This window comes from Phaseolus vulgaris, chromosome 6 (assembly GCF_051622355.1).
Source record: "Phaseolus vulgaris cultivar YP4 chromosome 6, ASM5162235v1, whole genome shotgun sequence".
Lineage (NCBI taxonomy): Eukaryota > Viridiplantae > Streptophyta > Magnoliopsida > Fabales > Fabaceae > Phaseolus > Phaseolus vulgaris.
The window spans coordinates 20,211,094-20,233,246 of record NC_143503.1 but is presented as its reverse complement, the minus strand read 5'-3'; the positions used below and the strand labels follow the sequence as shown (position 1 = coordinate 20,233,246).

Genomic DNA, 22,153 nt, shown 5'->3' with positions numbered 1-22,153 from the left:
TTACTCACTGGGCCTTGAATTTTTAGGATTGGGTATTGGAAATGGCTATTCTCACCCCCCCCCCCAATCTTACAACAATAACCTTAATGTGTGTTTCAACAAGATTCAAGAAATTCCCCTTGTATTTGCTAAATTACATATTTTATATCAATATTTTTAAAATATATTTAGAATATTTCTTTTATTTAAATATAAAATATATTTCTACTAAATTAGTTTAAACTAATTTGGAGAGACTATTGTTTTATAACATTATTCTGAGTATATTATTTTACACTTATATTAGTATATAAGAACCCTTCTAATCAAATTTTTCTAAACATTTTACATATAATATTAGTTTTTTTTACATTGTATTTATACTTATTTAAAAAAAAATCATATACTTGAGCACATTAAAATTTTAAATCTTTTACGTCTGTTATTTCATTAATATCATATTTATAAATACAAATTTAGATTTTATGACATGGTTTTGCATTTTTTCCTTCATATATGTTTCCTTATTTATTTATAATAGATAGTAAATAATTAATTTTTATGTTTTTTTATATAATAATTATACTTAGAATAAATCTTGTTTTTATAAGATACTTGAAATTAGAATTAAAACATTATAAAAACTTCATAATGTTTTTTAATTTATGCGAATCCGGAATACCAACTGCGCAAAATCACTGTTTTAAGTTGGGCACTTCTTAAAATTTATCTTATTACTGTAATTTATATATCTTGTATCAGTGTCAAATGACATTTAGTAATACTTAATTTTATCATTACATTGCATTTGTTAATAATATAGCGTTATAAAAAGTAAAATTTTGATTATGGTGTAAAAAATAGAAAATTTAAGCAGAAACTTAACTTAAGTTTAAAATATTATATATCTAAATGCAAAACATAATACTTTTATTATCAAATCCAAAAAACAATTAGAATCTTATTAGGGATTTACTTTTTCAAGTAAACTGGAAGAATTTCGATGAGATTTATAATGAAAGAATGTAGAAACTCTGATCTTTTTCATGGTTTCATCAGAACACTTTTGGTTTTCCGGAGGTGTGCTATTTGTGGAAATTGCTTTGAATCATACATAAAACAACGACAAATTGGAGTGGCTTTGAATCATAAAAGAAGCATCTTCAAGAAACAAGAACTTGAAAATATGCTTTTAAGGGAAAGGAACTGAATTGAAGAATAAACAAAATTTTCTTGCATTGGGAATGAACTGAACCCAGAAGAATAACAAAAATATAACTTCATTTCACCAATCTTGTACGTACATATATAAATATAGGATGCCATACTAAACATGCCACTCTGCTAAAGCTAAGAAATGAGTAGGAGTATGGAGGCACATGCAGAGGTAGACCGTCCCACAAGAAGAATGGTGATATCAGTACTGTGAGCCAAAATACTTGCTTCATTTTGTTCAGAAAAACCTTACTCAACTTCTTTGATAATTCTTCGTCGCCGTAGGGGTTGTGTTGTAATGCTCCCTGGAGCACTGTGAGCTTTCCTCTTATCTTCCTTCCTCTTCTTCGCATCCGCCATAACACGCATTAAAGCAGAAGCTTTGAATATTGGTCTTGGCAAGTGCCTATGTCTGTTGAGCAAATCAGAAAAAGCAAAAGGTGACAATTATGCACAGGGCAAAGTTTTTGTGGAATTATATAATTCATGACAGAATTTTTATCAAGTATGGTTCATAACAAAAATGCTTGATCAAATCTTACCTTGCAATCCGGTTAACATCAGAGAGGTGCTTATAGCGTTTCTTTACGGCCTCATGATAATCGTGCTTCTTCCGTTCTCTTGGAAGAATCTGTAGCATGATCACAAAGAAGTAATAATCAGTCGATGAAGGGTTTCTAAGAATAGAAATAACCAGGGATAACCACTAGGTAACAAATTGGAAAACAAACCAGCATCCAAAGTATGATGATTTAAGGATCTTAATAATTGATCATACACTATTAATGTAGGACAGAAAAAGATGAAAGGGCAACAATTAAACTAAAATGTATGGATCCTCCCAACTCTAGGCCAAGCATGACCTTATCATTTTTATACATCAGCAGGAATTTGGAACCGAGAGATAAAGTAGGCCTTCCCTTACCTCGTACTAGATGGTGTCTATCTCACTAATAAAATGACAATGACAGCCATGTTGGGTGATAAAAGTAGGTTCAAATTCCAATAAATGTAAAGAAAAATTTATATAAAGAAACAAAATTGAAATTCATCTTTCTATGAAATAAACATTGCCACATGATGCCGAGGATATGCTTTGACACATTAATTATTTCACTCAAATCTATGCAATGCAAGAAGTAGAGATAACTTACTACTCCAAGTTGTTCAGATGCTTTTGCCTTCCAAATCCTAAGGTTAGTATCATCACTTCCTGAAATCACATAACTTCCATCACCACTGAACTTGACACAAAATACCCTGCATAACAAAGATAAAGATCAGCCTACCATAAGATGATAAAAATCATTCAGCAGAAAAAATTGGCAAAATCAGCAATCGCATTTTGTTAGGATGTAGAATAAAGGGAAGAATAGTAGTTCCTAATTAGAGGGACATCATGGGTCAGGCCGATTATATCTATAAATAAGAGGATACTAGAGGAAAGAGGGGGATTTTCATTTCGTAGATTGAGCATTAACTCTCTGTGAAAGGAGAAAGCCTTTGTGAAGGGAAAACCTTAGGAGGAGAAAGTGCTCTCCTATTTCTTGTTATTTTCATTCTACTCAATAAAAATCTTTCTTTTCTTTCTCTTTTCAATTCTTGGTTCCTAACACCTTTTGTCGGCAATAGTATCTTGTTACACATCCAAGGTTTACATTAATTGAAAAGTGACATGGGTAATAAAGCAATATAATATAACTTAAGTGAACCTTTGCATTCTCTTAGTGTGATAAATCTCTTTGCTGTGACCACCGTTATACTGGAAAAGTCTCACCTACAAATGAGAAATCATCAATAGATAGGAAAGCATTCTTAGTAAGAACAAACATCAGATGATTGAAAACAAAAGGCAAGGAACTAACTGTTCTATCATAAGATCCAGTCACAAATTCTCGTCCAGTTGGTGAATAGTCAATATCCATCCTGTAGAATAAAATATGAAAAATGAGCGTATGATAAATTTCTAGAATTACCAACACAATACTTAAAAAGAAAAATCATCTTACACAGCAGAAACATGATCTTTATGAACACATTTAGCTTCATTCAACTTCCTAGCATCATAGCTATAGCAGTTTCCGTCTTCATTTGCCTGCATAAAATTTGTTGATACAATGAGACAACTACATGAAAAGATGTCTAAACCCAATAATATCTCATGTTAGCCATAACGAAAAACCTAAACAATAGCTTAAGAACCATTGAATGAATTCATATGATCAACTTACAGCTGTAAAATTTATGGGTTCCATTGGATTCCAACATATAGAATTGGTTTTGGTCTGTCACAATGAAGTAAAAGTTAGTATAATCATGAATATATTTGGATTAAAGCCAGATGATTTTGGGGGTGGGACACTCAGCAGAAATGATGTTGTTGGGAAATGTTGCAACGATATAATATTGTGTGCAATTTAAGAACCACAAATAATAGGACCTCCGTTAACAAAATATGATGATTAGAAATAACATAAGAAAAAACCCGCAACCATATGTCATAATTTAAAGCAATGAAAAGATGTAATTACCATCATTATCATTTTCCTCACAGGGGAAGCCATCCGTAAATCATACAGAATTATGCTCCGGTCACTAATATAAGAAAACAGGTTAAAAAAGCATGTAATTTACATACAAGAGTAAAGTGCATTAAGCCAACCAATATCGTCAAGACTTATAAAGTAGATTAATGTAAAATCATTCAAAATCTAAATAAGTAAAACTTGAAACAAAATGCATACCAAAAGAAATGCATTTTTCAATGAAAACATAACCAAGTCCCCTTACTGGATATTCCTTTCCATTCAATGAATGAAATGCATTTTTCACCAGATAAATGACCACAGTTGGAATATATAGCAGATATCTTAACATTGAAAATATTATACATAACCCCTTAGGAAAATTTTCATATATCTTTAAATAAGATTATAATTCTACTGTTAGTATGCTTAGCATTGTCTTTCGAATGACATCCTCATTTCCTCCTCCAATACTTAAAACCCTATAATGTCAACATAGTAATGGAGGCATGTAATGCACCTTTAGAATAGTTTCTCTCACATCCTCATTTCCTCCTTCTCCACTTAAATCCTGTAATGCTAACATGGTATCTGAGTAGTGTAATGCACCTTGAGAATGCATTCCCCTTCCATTGAGCTGTGTTCAAGGAAATTGATGGCCCCACTATTGTGTTTTGTTAATCATTGTTTGCTCCAAGTTTCTCGTTTTTAAGCTATGTTTTTGTTGTAATTATAGAAATAAGGAGCAGACCCTAAGTCACATCTTTATGACCAGAGAATATCAAATCTCCTTTGCCTATTGTATTAATTTCGTTTTCTCAATATAAATAAAACATTCGTTCAGTATCAGAAATACACAGTTTCAGCTCAATGTCTCTCTTTCTATAGTTTAACATGGAATCTAGACTAGCACATGTGTTGACGCTTAATGGCCGACCAAAATATGCCCAACTCAACTCCTCTACACTCCTACCCCTATGGTGGCGGCTCCATCAAAAGTTTGTTTGGTGGTCTAATCTACTTTTCTCTCTCCTTAGATTATTTTATTATTTTTTTCAGATTTAAAGAAAACAATGTCTTCCAACACCCCGTCAAGATCCAAAATAGATTCTCCCATCTTTTCTAGCCATATTGCTAGTATTGAGGAGATGAACATAGCTAACTATTCAACACAGGCTTCCAAATCTAGTTATGGTTAAGTAGACAGGGCTTTAAATCCCATCTTACTATAATTGTTGAATCAGTTCCTATAGAGCGTGAACAATGGATAAAGATTGATGTTCAACTATGTAGTGTACTGAAATCCACCATTCACATCTCATTCAAGCCTATTTTGTATTTCCAAGAGACGTGTGTGCATCAGTTTGGAGTGAAGCCCTTTATGCCAACAAAGCACAGCGTTAATATGATGTGTCTCTTGACACTTTATGCATGATGCTCCATGTCAATTTGAGGGCCATATGTCTGCTTACCTTGGGCAGCTTCATTCTGCCTTGCATGAATTTAATGAGTTTATTTCACTAAAGTATGCTACAACCTGTGATCAAATTTTAGGCTTGCCAATAAACCTTACTACAACTTCCTAATTACCTATGGTCATTTGTCTACAAGAGAAAATACCACCTTTGCATCACAAAGTAATAATTTTAAACACTATCGCATAGGTAATTCTAAAAATCATCCAAATTGCAAACATCAACACTACATTGGGCATACCATTGGTATTATTAGGAACGTCTTTATTTATTCCTGTATTATATCTTTATAATCAGAGGATATTCTATCGCCTCTACATATTATATCGATTCCTTTCTCAATATAAAGAAAACATTTGTGTTGTCTCAAAAACACAATTTCAGCTCAATGTCTCTCTTTCCTGTAGTTGTAAAGAGTTTTAATCTATCATATTCTGTTGTGCATTATTTAAATCACCCCAGCTTATTTATGTAGAATGATTCTGTATCAGTCCATTTTCTGTACATTTAATTATAACAGCCCGCTATCTGGAAAGCTTCTCAGAGAAGCTTGCCTTGTAACATATAAATAACAGTACCTAACACTCACAGACCCACTTATAAACACAAATCAGAATAAAGAATTTTCTATCTGTTCAATTTTTTTGTCTCTTGAAATCTCAAAGGATACCTTATAACATTATGATTGTATTTAAAATAGTTTAGAGCATCTATGATCTCTAGGTATCTATGATCTCTTGGAACTAGTTTCCATATTCTTATATTTCATCATTCATGATTTGTTTCTGGATTTAATTAGGGGCACAAATTAAATTTAGTACTTTATCTTTTGGATTATATTTACCACATCATTACACACAATAATTATATTTTGAACGATATTTAAATAATGGAGAAAAAAACACAAAAATTCAATGAGATCAGCAAAGAGCAAACAAGCAACAAATAAAAAAAGATCAGTAAATATCTATTGGGTGAAAAAACTGAATTGTACTGTGATCAATATTGTAGTTCTTGACCTATAGGCAATCTCACGTACCTAGCTGAGGTAGCCAACAGATTTGGTTCTCCAGGATTAAACCGGACAGAAATTACTGTATCTGTCCCCCATTCAAAACTATTAATAGGCTGAGACCTGCAGAAAGGAAGTAACTATAACATGCACTAACATAAAATTTAAAATGGTTAACTATGGTGATTCTAGTAAAACAAGTAGACTAAACATAAATTGACCACCTGTTGTGATTCCATATATCTACTTGAGCACCAACTGTGGCAAAATGCTCACCGTCCCACTGGTGATCAACGCCCCTAAAAATTAAGAAAGTAAAACCAAACTCAGTAAACATAAAACATAGTAAAATAACAAACTTCAATATCTTCGTCAGGGATAATTCATTCCAAAACTTACCAAAATGCATTCTTCCCAACATAAACACTTGCTGGCTGCACAAAAATAAAAAGTGGTTTATAAAATTGTGAGTTAGTAGTATACCCACTTACAATAAAAGAAAAGGTGAAAGTAAAATATGCTAGCACAACATTTCACCTCAACAGTGCTCTTGGTTGAGTCATCTGACTCCATAAGAGAAGTAATAGGAACATTCCAGAGTCTGATACTGAAATCAAATTCCAGGTTATATCAGAAAAAATAGCTGAAGGCTAAATATGATAGATAGGTGTAGTAGGGAAAATGTTGAAAAGGTTGATTCTTACGAGGCATCAGTTCCACAGGACACAAGAACGCGTCCATCCGTAGATGATGTCAAACCTCTTACAGCACCTTGGTGACCAGGAAACTGGCAAACCGTCTGTCTTTTTTATCAAACACAATGGACACCAAATTAGATACATATAGTAGTCCCAAAAATTGTAGCATTAACAACCTCCTGTCCTTGCTTAATTTTTTTTTTTCAAATGAGCTAGTGCTTAAGCCAATGACAAATGTTTTTCTTCTTATCCATATGTTTTCAAGCAATATTAAATAATTTTATCATATAACAATTCCCATTCTTCAGAAAGCCAACAAACATACCCCCTCAACCAGAGAAATAATAAGAAAATCTCAAGTCATATTTGATACAGTAAACTGCAGTTCATTCATAACTAATAAGACATTACTTTCCTCTGACATATGTTTATTATCTATTGATAATCCATACAATGTAAACAGAAACGAAATAAAGAAGAAGTGGCTCTGTATTGTTAATTACTACAGCATCCATTTCTTTTCATATATGCCCTCTAAGGCTCTAACTAAATCTTAATACATGAAAACTTATCATAGATGACAGAAATAATTGTAAAGATCACTAGGGAGTTAACAACAATTTTAATATAAACAAGGACATTAATTACATTCCTTAATATTTGTGTTATCCCCTAAGTGGACATAGAAAGAAATGTACAGAGTAATACATTGAAATGTTCTTCATTTCAAAAAGATTACTAAATACCATGAACTTGATTCAAATTCCAAATATAAATATTTTCTTTTTGAAAAAAAAAAATAGTACTGAAAAAGTTATTACCTTGAAGCTAAATCCCAGAGACGAATATCTGAAAAAACAACAAAAACAAATGTTACAGGTTTCTTTTATATGTATTCAACTCAACTCCTGCACCATTTTATAAAGATAACAATGTACATTGGATTGAGCCTAATCTACAAAAGAATGGCATTATAGTAATGCATAATATAATACCTAATACCATGTAGAAGGAAAACCAATGAAAAAGAACCAAAAAACAAGGATAAAGTTACAAGATAGGGATGAATAGTAAAAGTGTGTGTAAGACATGCCCACACAATCATTTCTTAACTCTCTAGCCAGGAAATATTTTATGAATTGATTATTCATACAATCTATTATGCAAAAAGAACCATACTACTTTAAAGAGCTATGTTTCACAATAAGCAAACATGAAACATTTACTCAGGTTCAAGCCAAACCTAACAAGAAGATTTCAACATAAAGACAACTAAAATAGTAACACAACCCCGCAAACAAAATTAAGAGAAAATCAGCCAAATTTGACTAAAGATTGAGTGATTGTTGGACAGATAACTCATATCCAAGAGTCAATAATTAATAATGATTTCAAAAGTCAGATTGCCAACTCATTGTAGCAGAAGAATTCTGCTTATCTGGTATTGGATTCATTGATCATAAATTTCCTACATACATGCACATATATATCTATATGCTCTCCCCATTTTTAGCAGTCCTAACAAAATTTAACCACTTCCTGAATTCAAAATTCATAATCTATCATATAGCAAAACAAATTTCTTCCTCTTCTCTATCTCCAAACGAAGAGTATAATTCAGCCATTATTTCCTACAACTACACATATAGCTGCAGGGACATAACTAAATAAGGTAAAACGAACTACCTCCATCCATTGAACCAGAGAATAACCCTTTCAACTGGCTAGGGTTCTTCGTCATACATGAAATAGCATCTATATGTCCATCCAATGCTCCAATAAATGGTCTTGCAAAGATCTAAACCCTCAAAGATTAAAAACACATAATAAGAAACAGATAAACTTCACATGCAATAGAAACACACTGATTACGAAGCATTAAAACCTAATAGGGAAAAGCCGACCTTGTCCAACTTCACCGCGTTAAGAGCCCGCACATACTCCACCGCCTTCTCTTGAGGACGAAGGCTGGGATCGTAATTCCGGAACACCCTCTGTCCGAAATCAAAGGGGCAGCGTTAGAAAAAGCAAAAGATTACAAATTTGATTGAAGTGAGGAATTAGAAGAACGCCAGTTGTAAAGGGTCGTGTGCATTGAATCACCTGAAGGTCTTGACTTCGTTCTCGAGTGAACTCATCGACCGAGCGTGATATAACTTTGACCTTCATAGCGTGTTGAAGCAGCGGAGAAAGTGAGAAGAATGAGTCACTGTGTTTTGGTTCTTCCACCTCCGAATTAGAGAGCAGAAAAACCCTAGGATGATTGGTGGAAGGAACCAAGGTAAGAGGAACAAAGGGTTTTAGTGCTGTTTTTGTTCACAGACATACGGATACGGGTCGACCCGAAAATTTTAAAATAATTACTATAATTTTAACAAATTTATCTCACTAAAATATATACAGATATTAAATTTTATATACAGAATTAGTATATATAAAAATTAAAATTAATTTGATAATGTTTATTTTTTTAAGTTAATTTAAAATATATAATATTTAATTTTTACAATTTTTGTTTTGTAATTTTTCTTTAGTGTATACATTCTTTTATCATTTTTAATCTTCTAAATTTATTTTGCAACTACTATTTTGAAGTCATGTTCATTTATTATTTTTATCTTTATAAGTATAATTAATTTTATTAATTTGATGATTTTAAAAAAATTACTCATCATAAATATCAGTCATCATAATGAAAAATTATAAAAAATTGTAAAATGTAATTATTTTACATATAAATTTTCTATTATTTTAAAATAAAATTAATCATGTTTTTATTTTATTTTAATAGTTATCATAATAATTAGTTTTTAATTAATATTTTCTTATAACAAGAAAAAAAAAAGTAAACATGCATACTATGTGTTTTTACTATTTTACTTATAAATCAGTTTAATATTGGGTAAGTTTCTTAAAAAGGTTAATAGATATATAGAGCTTGAATTACTGTGGTTAAATAACTGTACGAAAATTATAAATGTATATATTGTTTATACGTATTTGTTACACAACGAGAGCAAAATATTAAAGATGAAATCACATCTTGTAGTCGTATAAATTTTACGTAGAAAAAAATACTTACATGTATCTTCTTTCTCTTTAAAGATGATTTTGTGAATTTTTTTCTCAAATAGTATTATTTTCACTTTTATTTTTTTATCTATTATTTTTTTTATTTCCTTATTCAGTATCCTTTTATATTTCCACTTTTAAATATTTATAAAATTATAGTAAATTTAAATATTTATAAAACTAAAATAGAAGATAATTTAAAATTTAAAAATTAAAAATATAAAATTTTATGAAAAAATATCAATACAAAGAGAATAAAATAAAATATTTATAGATATTTTGATGTAAGTAAATATTATGGGTAAAATAAATCTAAATCGTAAACTCTGAATCATAAATCCTAAACCCTAAACTATAAAGTCTAAATCTTAAAAATATAAAAAATATTATATAACCATACATGTTATTATAATTTATGACATATATTTATATATAACTCATTATTTACATAATTTTTCAATTTAAATATAATTTTTTTCTTAATTTTTATTTAAAACTATAATTTATACATTTTTTTTAAAACCTAATAATAAATTTATTCATTTAATTTTTTTATTATTTCATACATATCATAAGTGAATAATTTAATTTTTATTTATAATTTTTTAAACCATTCAGTTAATTTTTTTTATAAAATATCCAAATAATTTTATTTAATTTTTACTATTACTTATATTTATATCTTTTTAACAAACAACAAATACCAACATTATAATTTATTATAATTTTTTCATCCAAATTTATTATAAAAATATATTTACAAATCTATTATAATTTATTCTCCACAATTCAAATTTACTATAAAGAAAAAAAAAAGCAAAATAATGTTATAATTTACATTTATTTTATCAATAATATTTACTTATATTAAAATACCTATAAAATATTTTATTTCATTATCTTTCTATTGATATTTCTTCATAAATTTTTATATATTTAGTTTTTAATTTTCAAATTTCAAATTTTTTTCTATTTCAATTTTATAAATATTTAAATTCACTACAATTTTATAAATATTTAAAATTTATTCTCCCCATTTTTAATTAAATTTTTAAAATATTTTTTACTTAAAAAAGTTTTTTAAAATTATTTTATTTTATTGGTTCTTAAATTTATTTTTATTCTATTCGATATTTTTTTTTCATTCACTCTACACAAAGAAATAAAAAATTCTAAAAACACCATAATAAATAAGTTAAAGAGAAAAATAAGTTATTATACTGAAAATAAAAATTATTAAATTGATAACTGTTATTTTTTTTTAAGATAAAATTTAAAAAGAAGAAGTTATTAAACTAATATACTAAATTAATTATTATTTCTTCCAAGATAAAATCAGAAAATATTTTGTGTATAAAAATAGAGAATCCTCATTAATTATATATATATATATATATATATATATATATATATTTTGTTATAGATTAATAATTAATTTATTATTATTTTTTCTAATCATTCAGATTTTGGTGTAGCATAATAAATTAGTTCTATATTATACAAACGGGAATGGGTTGTCTGTTTTAAAGAAAAAAAAAATTATTAATAAAGATGGTTATTTGTAATATGTTATATTTTTTAAGAGTATAAATAGTTTTAATATTTGGATAGTTTATTTTCATTTTTTAATTTAAAAATATAATTAAGAATAAAATAAGAATATAATATATAGATATAAAATAGATATTTTAATTAATATATAATATGTATCCGTAATAAAAAGAATTTTGTCATCCTTTTCTTTTTCCCTCCGAAACTAAACAAATTTGTGAATTTAATTTTCATAAAATTTATTCTTTAAAATTTTATCACCAATTTTGAAAAACTCACATTATCTATCTCTTGACAATTTAAATACGTGAGAACAAAGTTCGTGAAGTTTTATAGATTAGAAAACAAAATTTACACTATCGTAAATTTTTTAAGCAAAAAAAGAGTGTAATAAGTTTTTTATTATTTCAAGATAAAAGTGTAACAATAATGAAATAATAAAAAAATATTACACATATAAACACCACTTCAAATTCATTTAGGTATCTTATTTTTATTATTTATTAAGAATAGACTAGTCTTAGTCAATTTTATAAAAAAATAAATTTATTCTATATCGGATAAGTAACACAATGGTGGGGAGACAAAAAGAGTTGACAATTTTTTATATGAATATTTAAATAATTATCACCCAATAATCCTTTCGAAATAAATTATTTGTCCATTTTATGTTAATTGGTGTTCCAAGATTACCTTTATAGTGCAACTTGTCAGATATAATAGATTAAATGGGAAACATGAAGATAAAATGGGAAGCATGAAGTGTAATGAAATTCAATTCTATCAATTTTTTAAAGAAAATCTCAAAATTATTACTAAAATTATGAAAGTTAAAATTTGCATCTACTTATATATAAAATATTGTGGTTTCCAATACTATTTAAACTACTTTCACCTTAGTCAAATTAATAGAACATGAATCAACAAACATGTATGTATATCAAGCATTTTCCATGTTAAAATCAACATTTCTTTTTTAACCTCAATTTGAAAAATGTACTAAAATTATGTCACATAGTTTTTCCATTATGCAAACTTGTTTACCTCTATAGTCTATAAGATTTGATTGCATTCAGTCACAACATTTATTATATAATAACATAAACCAAGATTATTATTGAGGATTGAATAGCAACAGTTTTCTGAAGCAAATATACATTGTTATTTAAACTTGGTCTAAAAATAAATTATATTAATTATGTCTCTCTATTATGTAAGCTCACTTCAGTACCCATTCCACATGACATGATGACCCTTTCAAACATCCAAGTACTTGATGGCAGTCTGAACATCCTTGTCACCCCTACCACTGAAGTTAACCACAACCTTGGTTCCATTGGGAAGGGTTGGACACACTTTCTCTAGATAGGCCAATGCATGAGATGTTTCCAAAGCTGGAATTATGCCTTCAAGTCGTGAAACTCTCTTGAAAGCTACACGTACAAAAAAAATCAAAGTTTCGGACAGAGAAACAGTAAATGATACAATAGTTTTATGAGCACTTTCCTACTTCCACACTTCAAATATTCCCATCAGTGACTATGTTTTATATGATAGCAGAATTCATATCAGCAACCATAGATGCATGCATGAGATATAAGGGATCAGCAGTGAGATTAAATGAAGGACAGTAATTGTGAGTTTGTGACATTGATTGGAATCAACCGGTACAGACATAAAGCAACTCAAAATGATTGGTTTTAGTCCCTATAAAAAATTTAAATGCAAGGACTAAAAATGATTCTTTTTTTTATAGGAAATTAGGAATTAAACAAAAAATCATGATATTTTCAAAGACCACAGACATTTAAATTTGAAGCTGTAACAATTGTAAGTAAACAAAGACAGAAATTAAGAATATATGACATTTGACAGAACAGGGGGGCACCATTTTCTTAGACCGTAGAACACACCATTCTATGTGAAACTTATGCAGAATAAGTGCCAAAGGAAACTTAAGATCAGATCAAGATTAGCAGAATGATATAGTAACATAAGTTTTGTGAACAAGTGATTGAGATGAGTTACCATAGTGTTGGCCAATTCAAAGGAGGGAGAGAGACAAATCATAAATGAAATTCAAAACCTATGCAATTTCTACTTTATACTAAATTTTTATGTAAAAATTTGTATTCGTTGTGCTGTATAAAGTAGCAAGCTCAAGGTAATCCTACCTTCCAATGCTTCTTCGTCAGTGATGCTATGATATTCAGCACGTCCCAAATCTTTCAAAAAGCTATGTTCCGGACCCACACCAGGATAGTCCAAGCTGCACAAAATTTTTGTTGTTAATGAAAAGATAATTACACAATCAGAACAAGCAGAATTGCAAGGGGCACAGAACAACTGATATAACAAATTATCAGTAAGATGAATTACCCTGCACTAATAGAGTGAGGCTCAACTATTTGTCCATCATCATCCTGCAACAGATAGCTCATAGCTCCATGCAAAACCCCAACTTCTCCCTTTGTTAAAGTTGCAGCATGCTTGCCACTGTCTAGACCAAATCCAGCAGCCTCCACACCAATTAGCGTAACATCTTTGTCATCAACAAATTCAGTGAAAAGTCCCATGGCATTTGACCCCCCACCAATACATGCAATCAGAACATCTGGTTTCCCTCCCCATTTTTCCAAAGCTTGCTTTCTGGTCTCCTTGCCAATCACAGCATGAAAATCTCTAACCATCATTGGATATGGATGCGGCCCAGCAACAGAACCCAAAATATAATGAGTCGTCTCTACATTAGTCACCCAGTCCCTTATAGCCTCTGACGTAGCATCCTTGAGAGTAGCAGTCCCAGAGTGAACTGCTCTCACCTATATTACAAGAATATATCCTATTACACAGACCAATGTATTGTGCACTTTTTTTCCAAACAAAGACAGATCTTTTGAATTCAATGTATAGCAACTAGATTTGGACACACATGAGGTCACATCACAACACTTTTTCCCATGCAGACAAAGAGCATATAATTTCCCTCATTAAAAATGTCATAAATCAATCCAAGTGTCTTTTTTCCATATAAAACAATCAACAGTTAATCTTTTTGGATCTACAATTATTCACATGCAACTAATTACAATAATACAATATTGAATTTATTTATAATTATGTAAGTGTCACTATCTTGTCCCAAATCTTTACAGTCCTGCGCTTTTATCATGTGTTCTGGTATGATGCATACATACATGTACAGTACAAAAAACAATCTCCAGAAAATGGCATATCCCAACTATGAAGTGTAAGCCATTGGATCAGAAAAAGTGTTAACAAAAAGGTTTTTAAAGATTGGTATGTAGAAACAAAACCTAGATTTTCACAACAAACTATATACTTTCAGAATATTCATAAATTAATCTGTGAATAACATAATTCAGGTAATGATTGCAAAATAGAACGAAGCAGAATATTCAATTTATTTTATCCATAAGTTAACCTCCAAAAAAGATGTGCACAAAAGACTGTGGCACAGGTCTAACAAAAGAGAAACAATGAAAAACTTGTTCATGGAAGGATCCTGTCACCTATATGTATATTAAAAGGAAAAGAAAACAAACAACAAATTAAAAGACATTTTTATACTCGAAACAACACTGCAAATCCACACTAAGATAGTATTTGCATTAATTTAAAGTTTTATCCGTGGAGATAATCTCTGGAACCACAGTAGATAAAAGGATTAACGAATAATGACATCTATGACAACAATAACAAATGATATACCTCAGCACCAAGGAGACGCATTCTGAAAACATTGAGAGACTGTCTTTCCATATCCTGTGCGCCCATATAAATAATGCATTCCAAACCAAATCGAGCACATACAGTAGCAGTGGCAACTCCATGCTGACCAGCTCCAGTTTCAGCAATTATGCGCTTTTTTCCCAAACTCTTCGCAAGCAAAGCTTGAGCAACAGCATTGTTAATTTTGTGAGCACCAGTATGATTGAGATCTTCCCTCTTCAGATAAATGTGAGGCCCTTCACCATTAGGCCTCTTATAGTGCTCTGTCAACCTTTCTGCAAAATAAAGAGGACTCTCTCGACCCACATAATCTTTCAGGATCCCAGCCAGCTCTTTCTGCAATTTAAAACACCCATCTCAGAAAATTTACATTATTTTTCCTTCCAAGAAACTACATTCCATGGCCTCTGAATGTTGTTAACATACAAGAGAATGAGAGACGGGGATAGTATGTAAAAGAGAGACAGAAAGTTCTCCTCAGTATAACTAACTGAATGGAGTTCCAAATTGTTTACTTCTGTCACTTCCGTATGAAATTGAAATGGTAAAGACCAAAAAAAGTGCTGAAGAATAAAATGATACACATTCAAAACTTCAAACAAGTGCATGTTTCACAAGCATCAAAATAGAAGGTACAGCATAAAGAAAAGGCAATAAACATCAAGGATAGTACTTCAAAAAAACAAGGTTGATTGTAAGTAAGTAACCCTTGGTCGTTCTACAGAAAAAACTCAAGGGTTTTAAATGTCATGGTTTAGTGGCTATCCCTGATATAACAGAAATTTGCAAGATAAATACGGCTGATATGGCCAACTGTGATCGCAAAGACCCCAAAAACCTCCTCGTTGCAATCGTAATTGCAGTTGCATATCATTTTTTGAAACCTTGCAAAAACTAAACTTCAGTTCAGTTTCTGGCTATGCCCCACTTCCATCATGCCATGGATAGAGGATTCAATTCAACAAAAAAAGCATTCCCAACACCCTAAGCTTCCAAAACACCAAAAATATCAAAACAGTTACAATCACCATCAGTGCCACATTTCAACAACCAATTTGTGAGCAATACCAACAAGCATTATGCAAAACGATTAAGACCAACCCATATAACAATAAAAAACCTTCAGCACAACACCACATTGCCTCGGATACCCATTTCCGCCAAAACCCATTGAAACCACTCCAGACACACCCAAACCCAAAAAAAAAACAAAAAAAAAAAACTCCCCCATTCAAATCACATAACACAACACTAAAGATGAAAAGCCTGAGCCTGTCTCACAAAACCTGAAACTGCTCATCTGCAGAGAGGGAATGAAAAGCAGCCTCAAGCTCAGTGAGTGCGTGCATCAGAGTCTCAGGGACATACTTCCCGCCAAACTTGCCAAACCTCCCAAATGAATCGGGTCTATTGGGCAAAACCGACCCATTATCCAAATTGTGATGTTGCTCCAATGGCACAACAGAGGAAGGGTCCCTGGTGGCAGAGCAGGACACAGAAGAAGAAAAGGTAGAAGGGGTTCTGAAAGGTGCAAGCTTTAGCACATTTGAGGGGAAATAGGAAGATGGGTATGGCTGGCTGGGAATGGGAAGCACCCTTGAGGAGTTGAGACCTGTGAATGGGATGGAAGCAGCCATTTTCAAGTGATTGAGAGAGTTTTTTCTATTGTTCTGAAAGAAATTGATTTGGGGTTGGTGGGGGTTTAATTTATAGGGTGAAAGATTGCTGAGATTTTGTTTGGTTCTTTTCCTTGGTGTTTTTGTCTGTATGCAGAGACAAGATTCACAGCTATGATTTGATGACAACAGAAAGGGGATCACACTTCACACCCTAAATGGTTTTGGACTAATATTAGATTATTTATTTATTTATTATTTATTTACTTTTTTTCATACCCAATTTGAGTTGGATCTGGTGAATCTGCTCTGTTTGTTACAACATAGATACCAAAAATGGAAAAGGTACTTTAATTCGGTGAAAAGAGTGTCTAAATTGAGAAAAAAAAGAGTATGGGGACTCAAAAAATCGTCTAAAACTTATTAGTTTTATTATATTATTATTTTTAGTTCCAGTGAATTTGTACATAAGGATAATAAGAAAATATAATAATAATTATAATTTGATAAAAGAAAATTTGTACACTTATTAAATATTTTATGTATAATCATGTAAGTTAAGTCGTTTCCTCTTTAATAATAATAATAATAATAATAAGATTAAAAATATGAATAAAAATAAAAATAGTAATATTTTAGTATCCGTAGGTAAATTATTTATGAATAAATGTATAGATAAGTTTACTTACGTTAATTTTGCTACGAATGTTTTGTCTATATGTATCGTTATTTTATGAATGGATTTTGTGGTAAGTAAAGTATTTTGATGGTAGGTAATATGTGAAGCAAATGGGATCCGTGAGGAGTTTATAATGGAATTTCAAATTAATTTATTATGGCATGCAAAAGGAATCTTTGTTATGTGAAAGGTGAAAAAAATAACACTGCACCACGAAAAAAAGGAGGGTTAAACACCCAATAAGCAAGGTTAAATTCATTAAAGTCTCCTTCTACACATCACTTTCTTCAACTTTCTCTTCATCTTACAAGTCTCACTCCATTTATGCACAATTTTAAGTTTAAGTTATTGGGCTATATTTTTCTTATGTACTCTCTTCCTGATCCCAAAGTTTCTTTTTTCTCTTTTGTGTGTATAAAGTTTTATCAATGTAAAGGTTACTGCATTAGAAAATAAATGAAAAATACAATTTTAGTTCTTTTCAGAAAACGCTTTCTTCTTCACCCACATTGTTTGTTCATTTCTTGCTTCTTGTAAACATGAAATTCAAGATGGTATCAGAGCGGGTTTGACTCGCTCTGACTTGCGCTCACTCTGATACTCTGTTTCTCCCTCTTTTCTTCCCATCCTTGTATCCTCTCATCTTGTTCCTTCCATGGTTTCCGAGGACTCTTCACAAGACCCAGCGAGTCCCTACTATCTTCATCCCGGAGAGAATCCAAGAGCGGTCTTAGTTTCACCTCCCCTTGATGGTAGTAATTATCATTCATGGAGTCGCGCGATGAAAAGGGCTTTGCTCTCGAAGAACAAATTTAAATTTGTTAGTGGAGAAATTCCATAACCGACACGCAAGAGCAAGAAATACGAAGCATGGGAACGTTGCAATGTCATTGTGATTTTGTGGATTAATTGGAGCCTTATCACACAAATTGCTCAAAGCGCCATTTACATTGACAACACAAGGGATTTATGGAAAGATCTGAAGGAGAGATTTTCCAAAAGCAACCATTTCCGCACTTCTGGTCTCCTTCAAGAAATAAATTCGATCAGGCAGGGAGAGAGAAGCATTTATGAGTATTACACAGATTCCAGAATATTGTGGGAAGAACTGGATTCATTGCGCCCCATTCCTACATGCATCTGTAGTTCCAAATGCACCTGCAGATTGTCCAAGATCATCCTCGAATACAGAGAATCATAAAGAGTTGTGTCTTTTCTGAAAGGCCTAGAGACACTTATAACAACATAAAGACCCATATTCTTTTCATGGAACCATTACCAGGTATAAACAAAGTTTTTTCTCTTGTCCTACAACAAGAGAGACAAGAAAGAACTTTTAGTGATGCCGTTGTCATAGAGTAAAAAATTCTGACTAACAACGCAAGCCAATCTAGTAATAAACGGAACATCAGTGGATGGAAAGGAAATGACAAAGGCAGATTGGAAAGCAATGCTCTTTCTGCAACAAGATGAACCATACTGCGGATGAATGCTACTCAAAACACGGTTATCCACCATGGATCAAACAGAGAATCACACACGCTGCTACGAATGCGGTAGAAAATCTTGAAGAGTAGATGGTTGAAAAAAATTCTCCACAAGATAAGTTTCTAAATCATCAAATTCTGAATACTTTATCAACTGAACAGATGCAAAAAATTGTTGATATTATTCAAATGAATAATGACAAAGGAAAAACCAGTAATCTTGCCACTGATGTAAAACTCATAAAAAATTCTGGATTCTTGATACCGGAGCCACTCATCATGTAACCTGTGATATGTTTGTTTTTGACTTATTATGAAATTGAGCTTGTGAAAGTTAGACTTCCTAAAAATACCCAAGTTATTGCAAAATATGTTGGGACTATTGTCTTATCTGAAGATTCCATAATATAAAATGTTTTATTTATTCCTGAATTTGCCCTGAATATATTATCTGTCAGAAACTCAACACTTCACTTAACTATAAATTTGTTTTCTTTCGTGATGAATGTCAGATTCAAGACACAACTACATCCAAGATGATTGGACGAGCTAGGCTTGGTGCAGGACTTTATAATCTTGATTTTTCATCCGAGAAGAATATTGCTCTCTTCACTCAAACTGATGAGCCTTTTCAGCATGTAAAAAATCTTGATACATGGCATTGTAGATTGGGACATCCCTCGAGTAAGGTGTTAGAATGCATGAGTAAGACCTATCCATACATATGCTTTGATAAGAACAATATGTGTACTCCTTGCCATCTTGTTAAACAACATAAATTACCTTTTCCTTTAAGCAAAAGTACATGTGATAATTCTTTTGATCTTGTTCATATTGATATTTGGGGTCCCTTTAGTATTCCTTCTATTCATGGTCACAAATATTTTCTCACTGTTGTGGATGATTACACTAGATTTACTTGGGTATATCTGATGAAAAATAAAAATGAAACACGTAGTCTTTTAACCAATTTTGTTGTCATGGTTAAAAATCAATTTGATAAAGGAATTAAAATTATCAGAACTGACAATGGCCAAGAATTTTGCTGCAAGGATTTTTATGATAAGTACGATATCATTCACCAAACCACTTGTGTTGAAACACCACAACAAAATTATATGGTAGAATGTAAGCATCAACACATCTTAAATGTGACCCGGTGTCTCATGTTTCAATCTAATCTTCCTAAAATATTTTGGTCTTATGCCATAATGCATGTTGTTCATCTCATAAATAGAGTGCCTTCTCCTGTTATTTCAAATAAATGTCCATATGAAAAACTGTACACCATTGCCCCTGATATAAGTGTTTAAGCTCCTGTGGAAGGTGAAGGCCTTTCCAAATGTTTTGGTAACAGCCTAGAGGGTGTTTAAGGGGAGAATCCCCACTAGAGTGAGTTTGAGTCGGAGAGGGATGATGTTGAATTCAACAGTGTGTCCCTTGTGTCTGCTACAGGAAGAGGCCTGTCAACATCTTTTCATGGATTGTAAATATGCTCAACAGGTATGGTCCCAATGCCTTCAGTGGGTAGGCATTTCTTTTGTTGAGCATCATGATCTTAAGCGACATTCCTAAGTTTCCACTTGTTTCAAGTTATTAACAAGCAGAATAAGATCTGGAAAGGGGTCTGGGTAAATGTTATTAGAAGTATATGGGACTAGAGGAATCTGATTACCTTTCAGTAAGGGGTTGTAGATGCAGAGGAGGTATTCCAGAGGGCCCAACTTAAGTCTTGGTTGTGGCTGAAGCATAAAGCCCGTTCATTTTCTTACTCTTTTACAGATTGGGTTTTTAACCCAATTATCTGTATTAAAAGCTGCTAATGTTTCCTGGTTTTGTGTCTTCTAAAGAAGCTGGTATTTCTGGTTGGTATCATGTGAAGGTTACGGTTCGGATGGAACCTGTGATGGTGAAGGAGTGAATCCCTTAGGGGTTAGCTGTTGTTACCTGTATTGGGGTTGGTCTTCAATCATTTTTTGCAGGAACATGAAGCATCTTCATAAAGGAGTCTGCAGTTTCTGGAGTCACGAGGCGTGCTTAAATCAAGGTTGGATGCTTTGGAGGGGAGCTGAGGTTGGGTTTGAGCCACGCATTTCAGGGGGTAGAGATAGCTTGGTTGAGGAATGTGAAGTTGTGGTAATGAGTAACCAAGGCGTTAAGCCGGGTTACGTGTAAAGGTGGACTGGTGGCTGGTTGGCTAGTTAGACTGCTATAATACGTATGTGTAGGGGAGGGTCGGTGAAGGAATGAAGGTTTCAAGTGGAGAGGGTGTGATTAGAAGGGTGCCGGTTGGGGAGCAACTTGGAAAACTGGTGAAGAGTGTTAGGATTTTGTAGGTGTTGTTGTGCTGTTCTTTGGAGTGCAGTTGGGTTTTGGGTGCTGCTATTTTTATTGTTACTGTCATTTTGGTTCTTTCATAAGTGTTGGTTTGGGTTTGGCATTCCCTTTTGTAGGTTTAGGCATTTTGGTTATACTTTCTTTTGTGAAAGTGTAACTTTGTGGCTGTAGTATACGGGTTGGGATACCCCTTAAGTATCCCCCTTAATTTTATTCATTTATTGTTGATAAAAAAAAATTGCCCCTGATATAAGTAATTTTCGTATCTTTAGATGTTTGTGTTTTGCCTCTACTCTTGAAAACAACAGGAATAAACTTGATCCTAGAGCCAACAGATGTATTTTTCTGGGGTTTAAAGTAGGAACAAAAGATTATATAGTCATTGATGCACAAACCAGAGAAATATTTGTCTTCAGAAATGTTCTCTTTTATGAGAAAAACTTTTGTCAAGTCACCGATAAAAGTGAACAAAACAAGCTAAACTATGATCAGAATTTTATGGAATACATGTTTGAAAGTCCGCATGACAGCTATCATAGAGGCAACATGAATGAAGTTGCAAACACTAAGAACAAAGATGTCGGAGATCTTAAAAGATCAACAAGAAGTCGAAGAAGCCCTACATACCTTGAAGATTATCATCACCAATTGCTAACCTCTTCAGAGAAGGTAATAAACACTGGCACAACAAGGTATGCACTGAATTTGGTCTTATTATATAAAAATTTATCTAATGAACATTTTAACTACTATG

At 31.8% G+C, this 22,153-nt stretch overlaps 2 protein-coding genes across 3 annotated transcripts; both read right to left on the bottom strand.

Moving 5' to 3' along the window:
* Positions 1 to 1,190: 1,190 nt before the first annotated feature.
* On the bottom strand, positions 1,191 to 9,230 carry LOC137831194 (WD repeat and SOF domain-containing protein 1). 2 transcript variants are annotated; one of them, XM_068638769.2, is made up of 17 exons: positions 9,008 to 9,230; positions 8,809 to 8,898; positions 8,591 to 8,702; positions 7,726 to 7,753; positions 6,911 to 7,009; positions 6,744 to 6,813; positions 6,606 to 6,640; positions 6,431 to 6,505; positions 6,234 to 6,329; positions 3,726 to 3,789; positions 3,426 to 3,479; positions 3,204 to 3,289; positions 3,060 to 3,120; positions 2,907 to 2,971; positions 2,349 to 2,454; positions 1,737 to 1,825; positions 1,191 to 1,606 (listed from the first exon to the last, which is right to left on the bottom strand). In XM_068638769.2, exons 1-17 carry the CDS (start codon positions 9,071 to 9,073, stop codon positions 1,444 to 1,446), a joined length of 1,359 nt encoding a protein of 452 aa, XP_068494870.1. In that variant the 5' UTR covers positions 9,074 to 9,230; the 3' UTR covers positions 1,191 to 1,443. The 2 variants fall into 2 exon arrangements, with proteins under 2 accessions (XP_068494870.1, XP_090159308.1); XM_090303182.1 differs by having other exon boundaries at positions 6,911 to 7,005; positions 9,008 to 9,187.
* A 3,381-nt stretch (positions 9,231 to 12,611) lies between these two features.
* LOC137831197 (tryptophan synthase beta chain 1) lies at positions 12,612 to 17,097 on the bottom strand. The gene is made up of 5 exons (XM_068638773.2): positions 16,567 to 17,097; positions 15,260 to 15,616; positions 13,907 to 14,349; positions 13,702 to 13,796; positions 12,612 to 12,960 (listed from the first exon to the last, which is right to left on the bottom strand). The coding sequence occupies exons 1-5, from the start codon at positions 16,915 to 16,917 to the stop codon at positions 12,785 to 12,787; spliced, it is 1,422 nt and encodes a 473-aa protein (XP_068494874.2). The 5' UTR covers positions 16,918 to 17,097; the 3' UTR covers positions 12,612 to 12,784.
* Between the last annotated feature and the right edge of the window lie 5,056 nt (positions 17,098 to 22,153).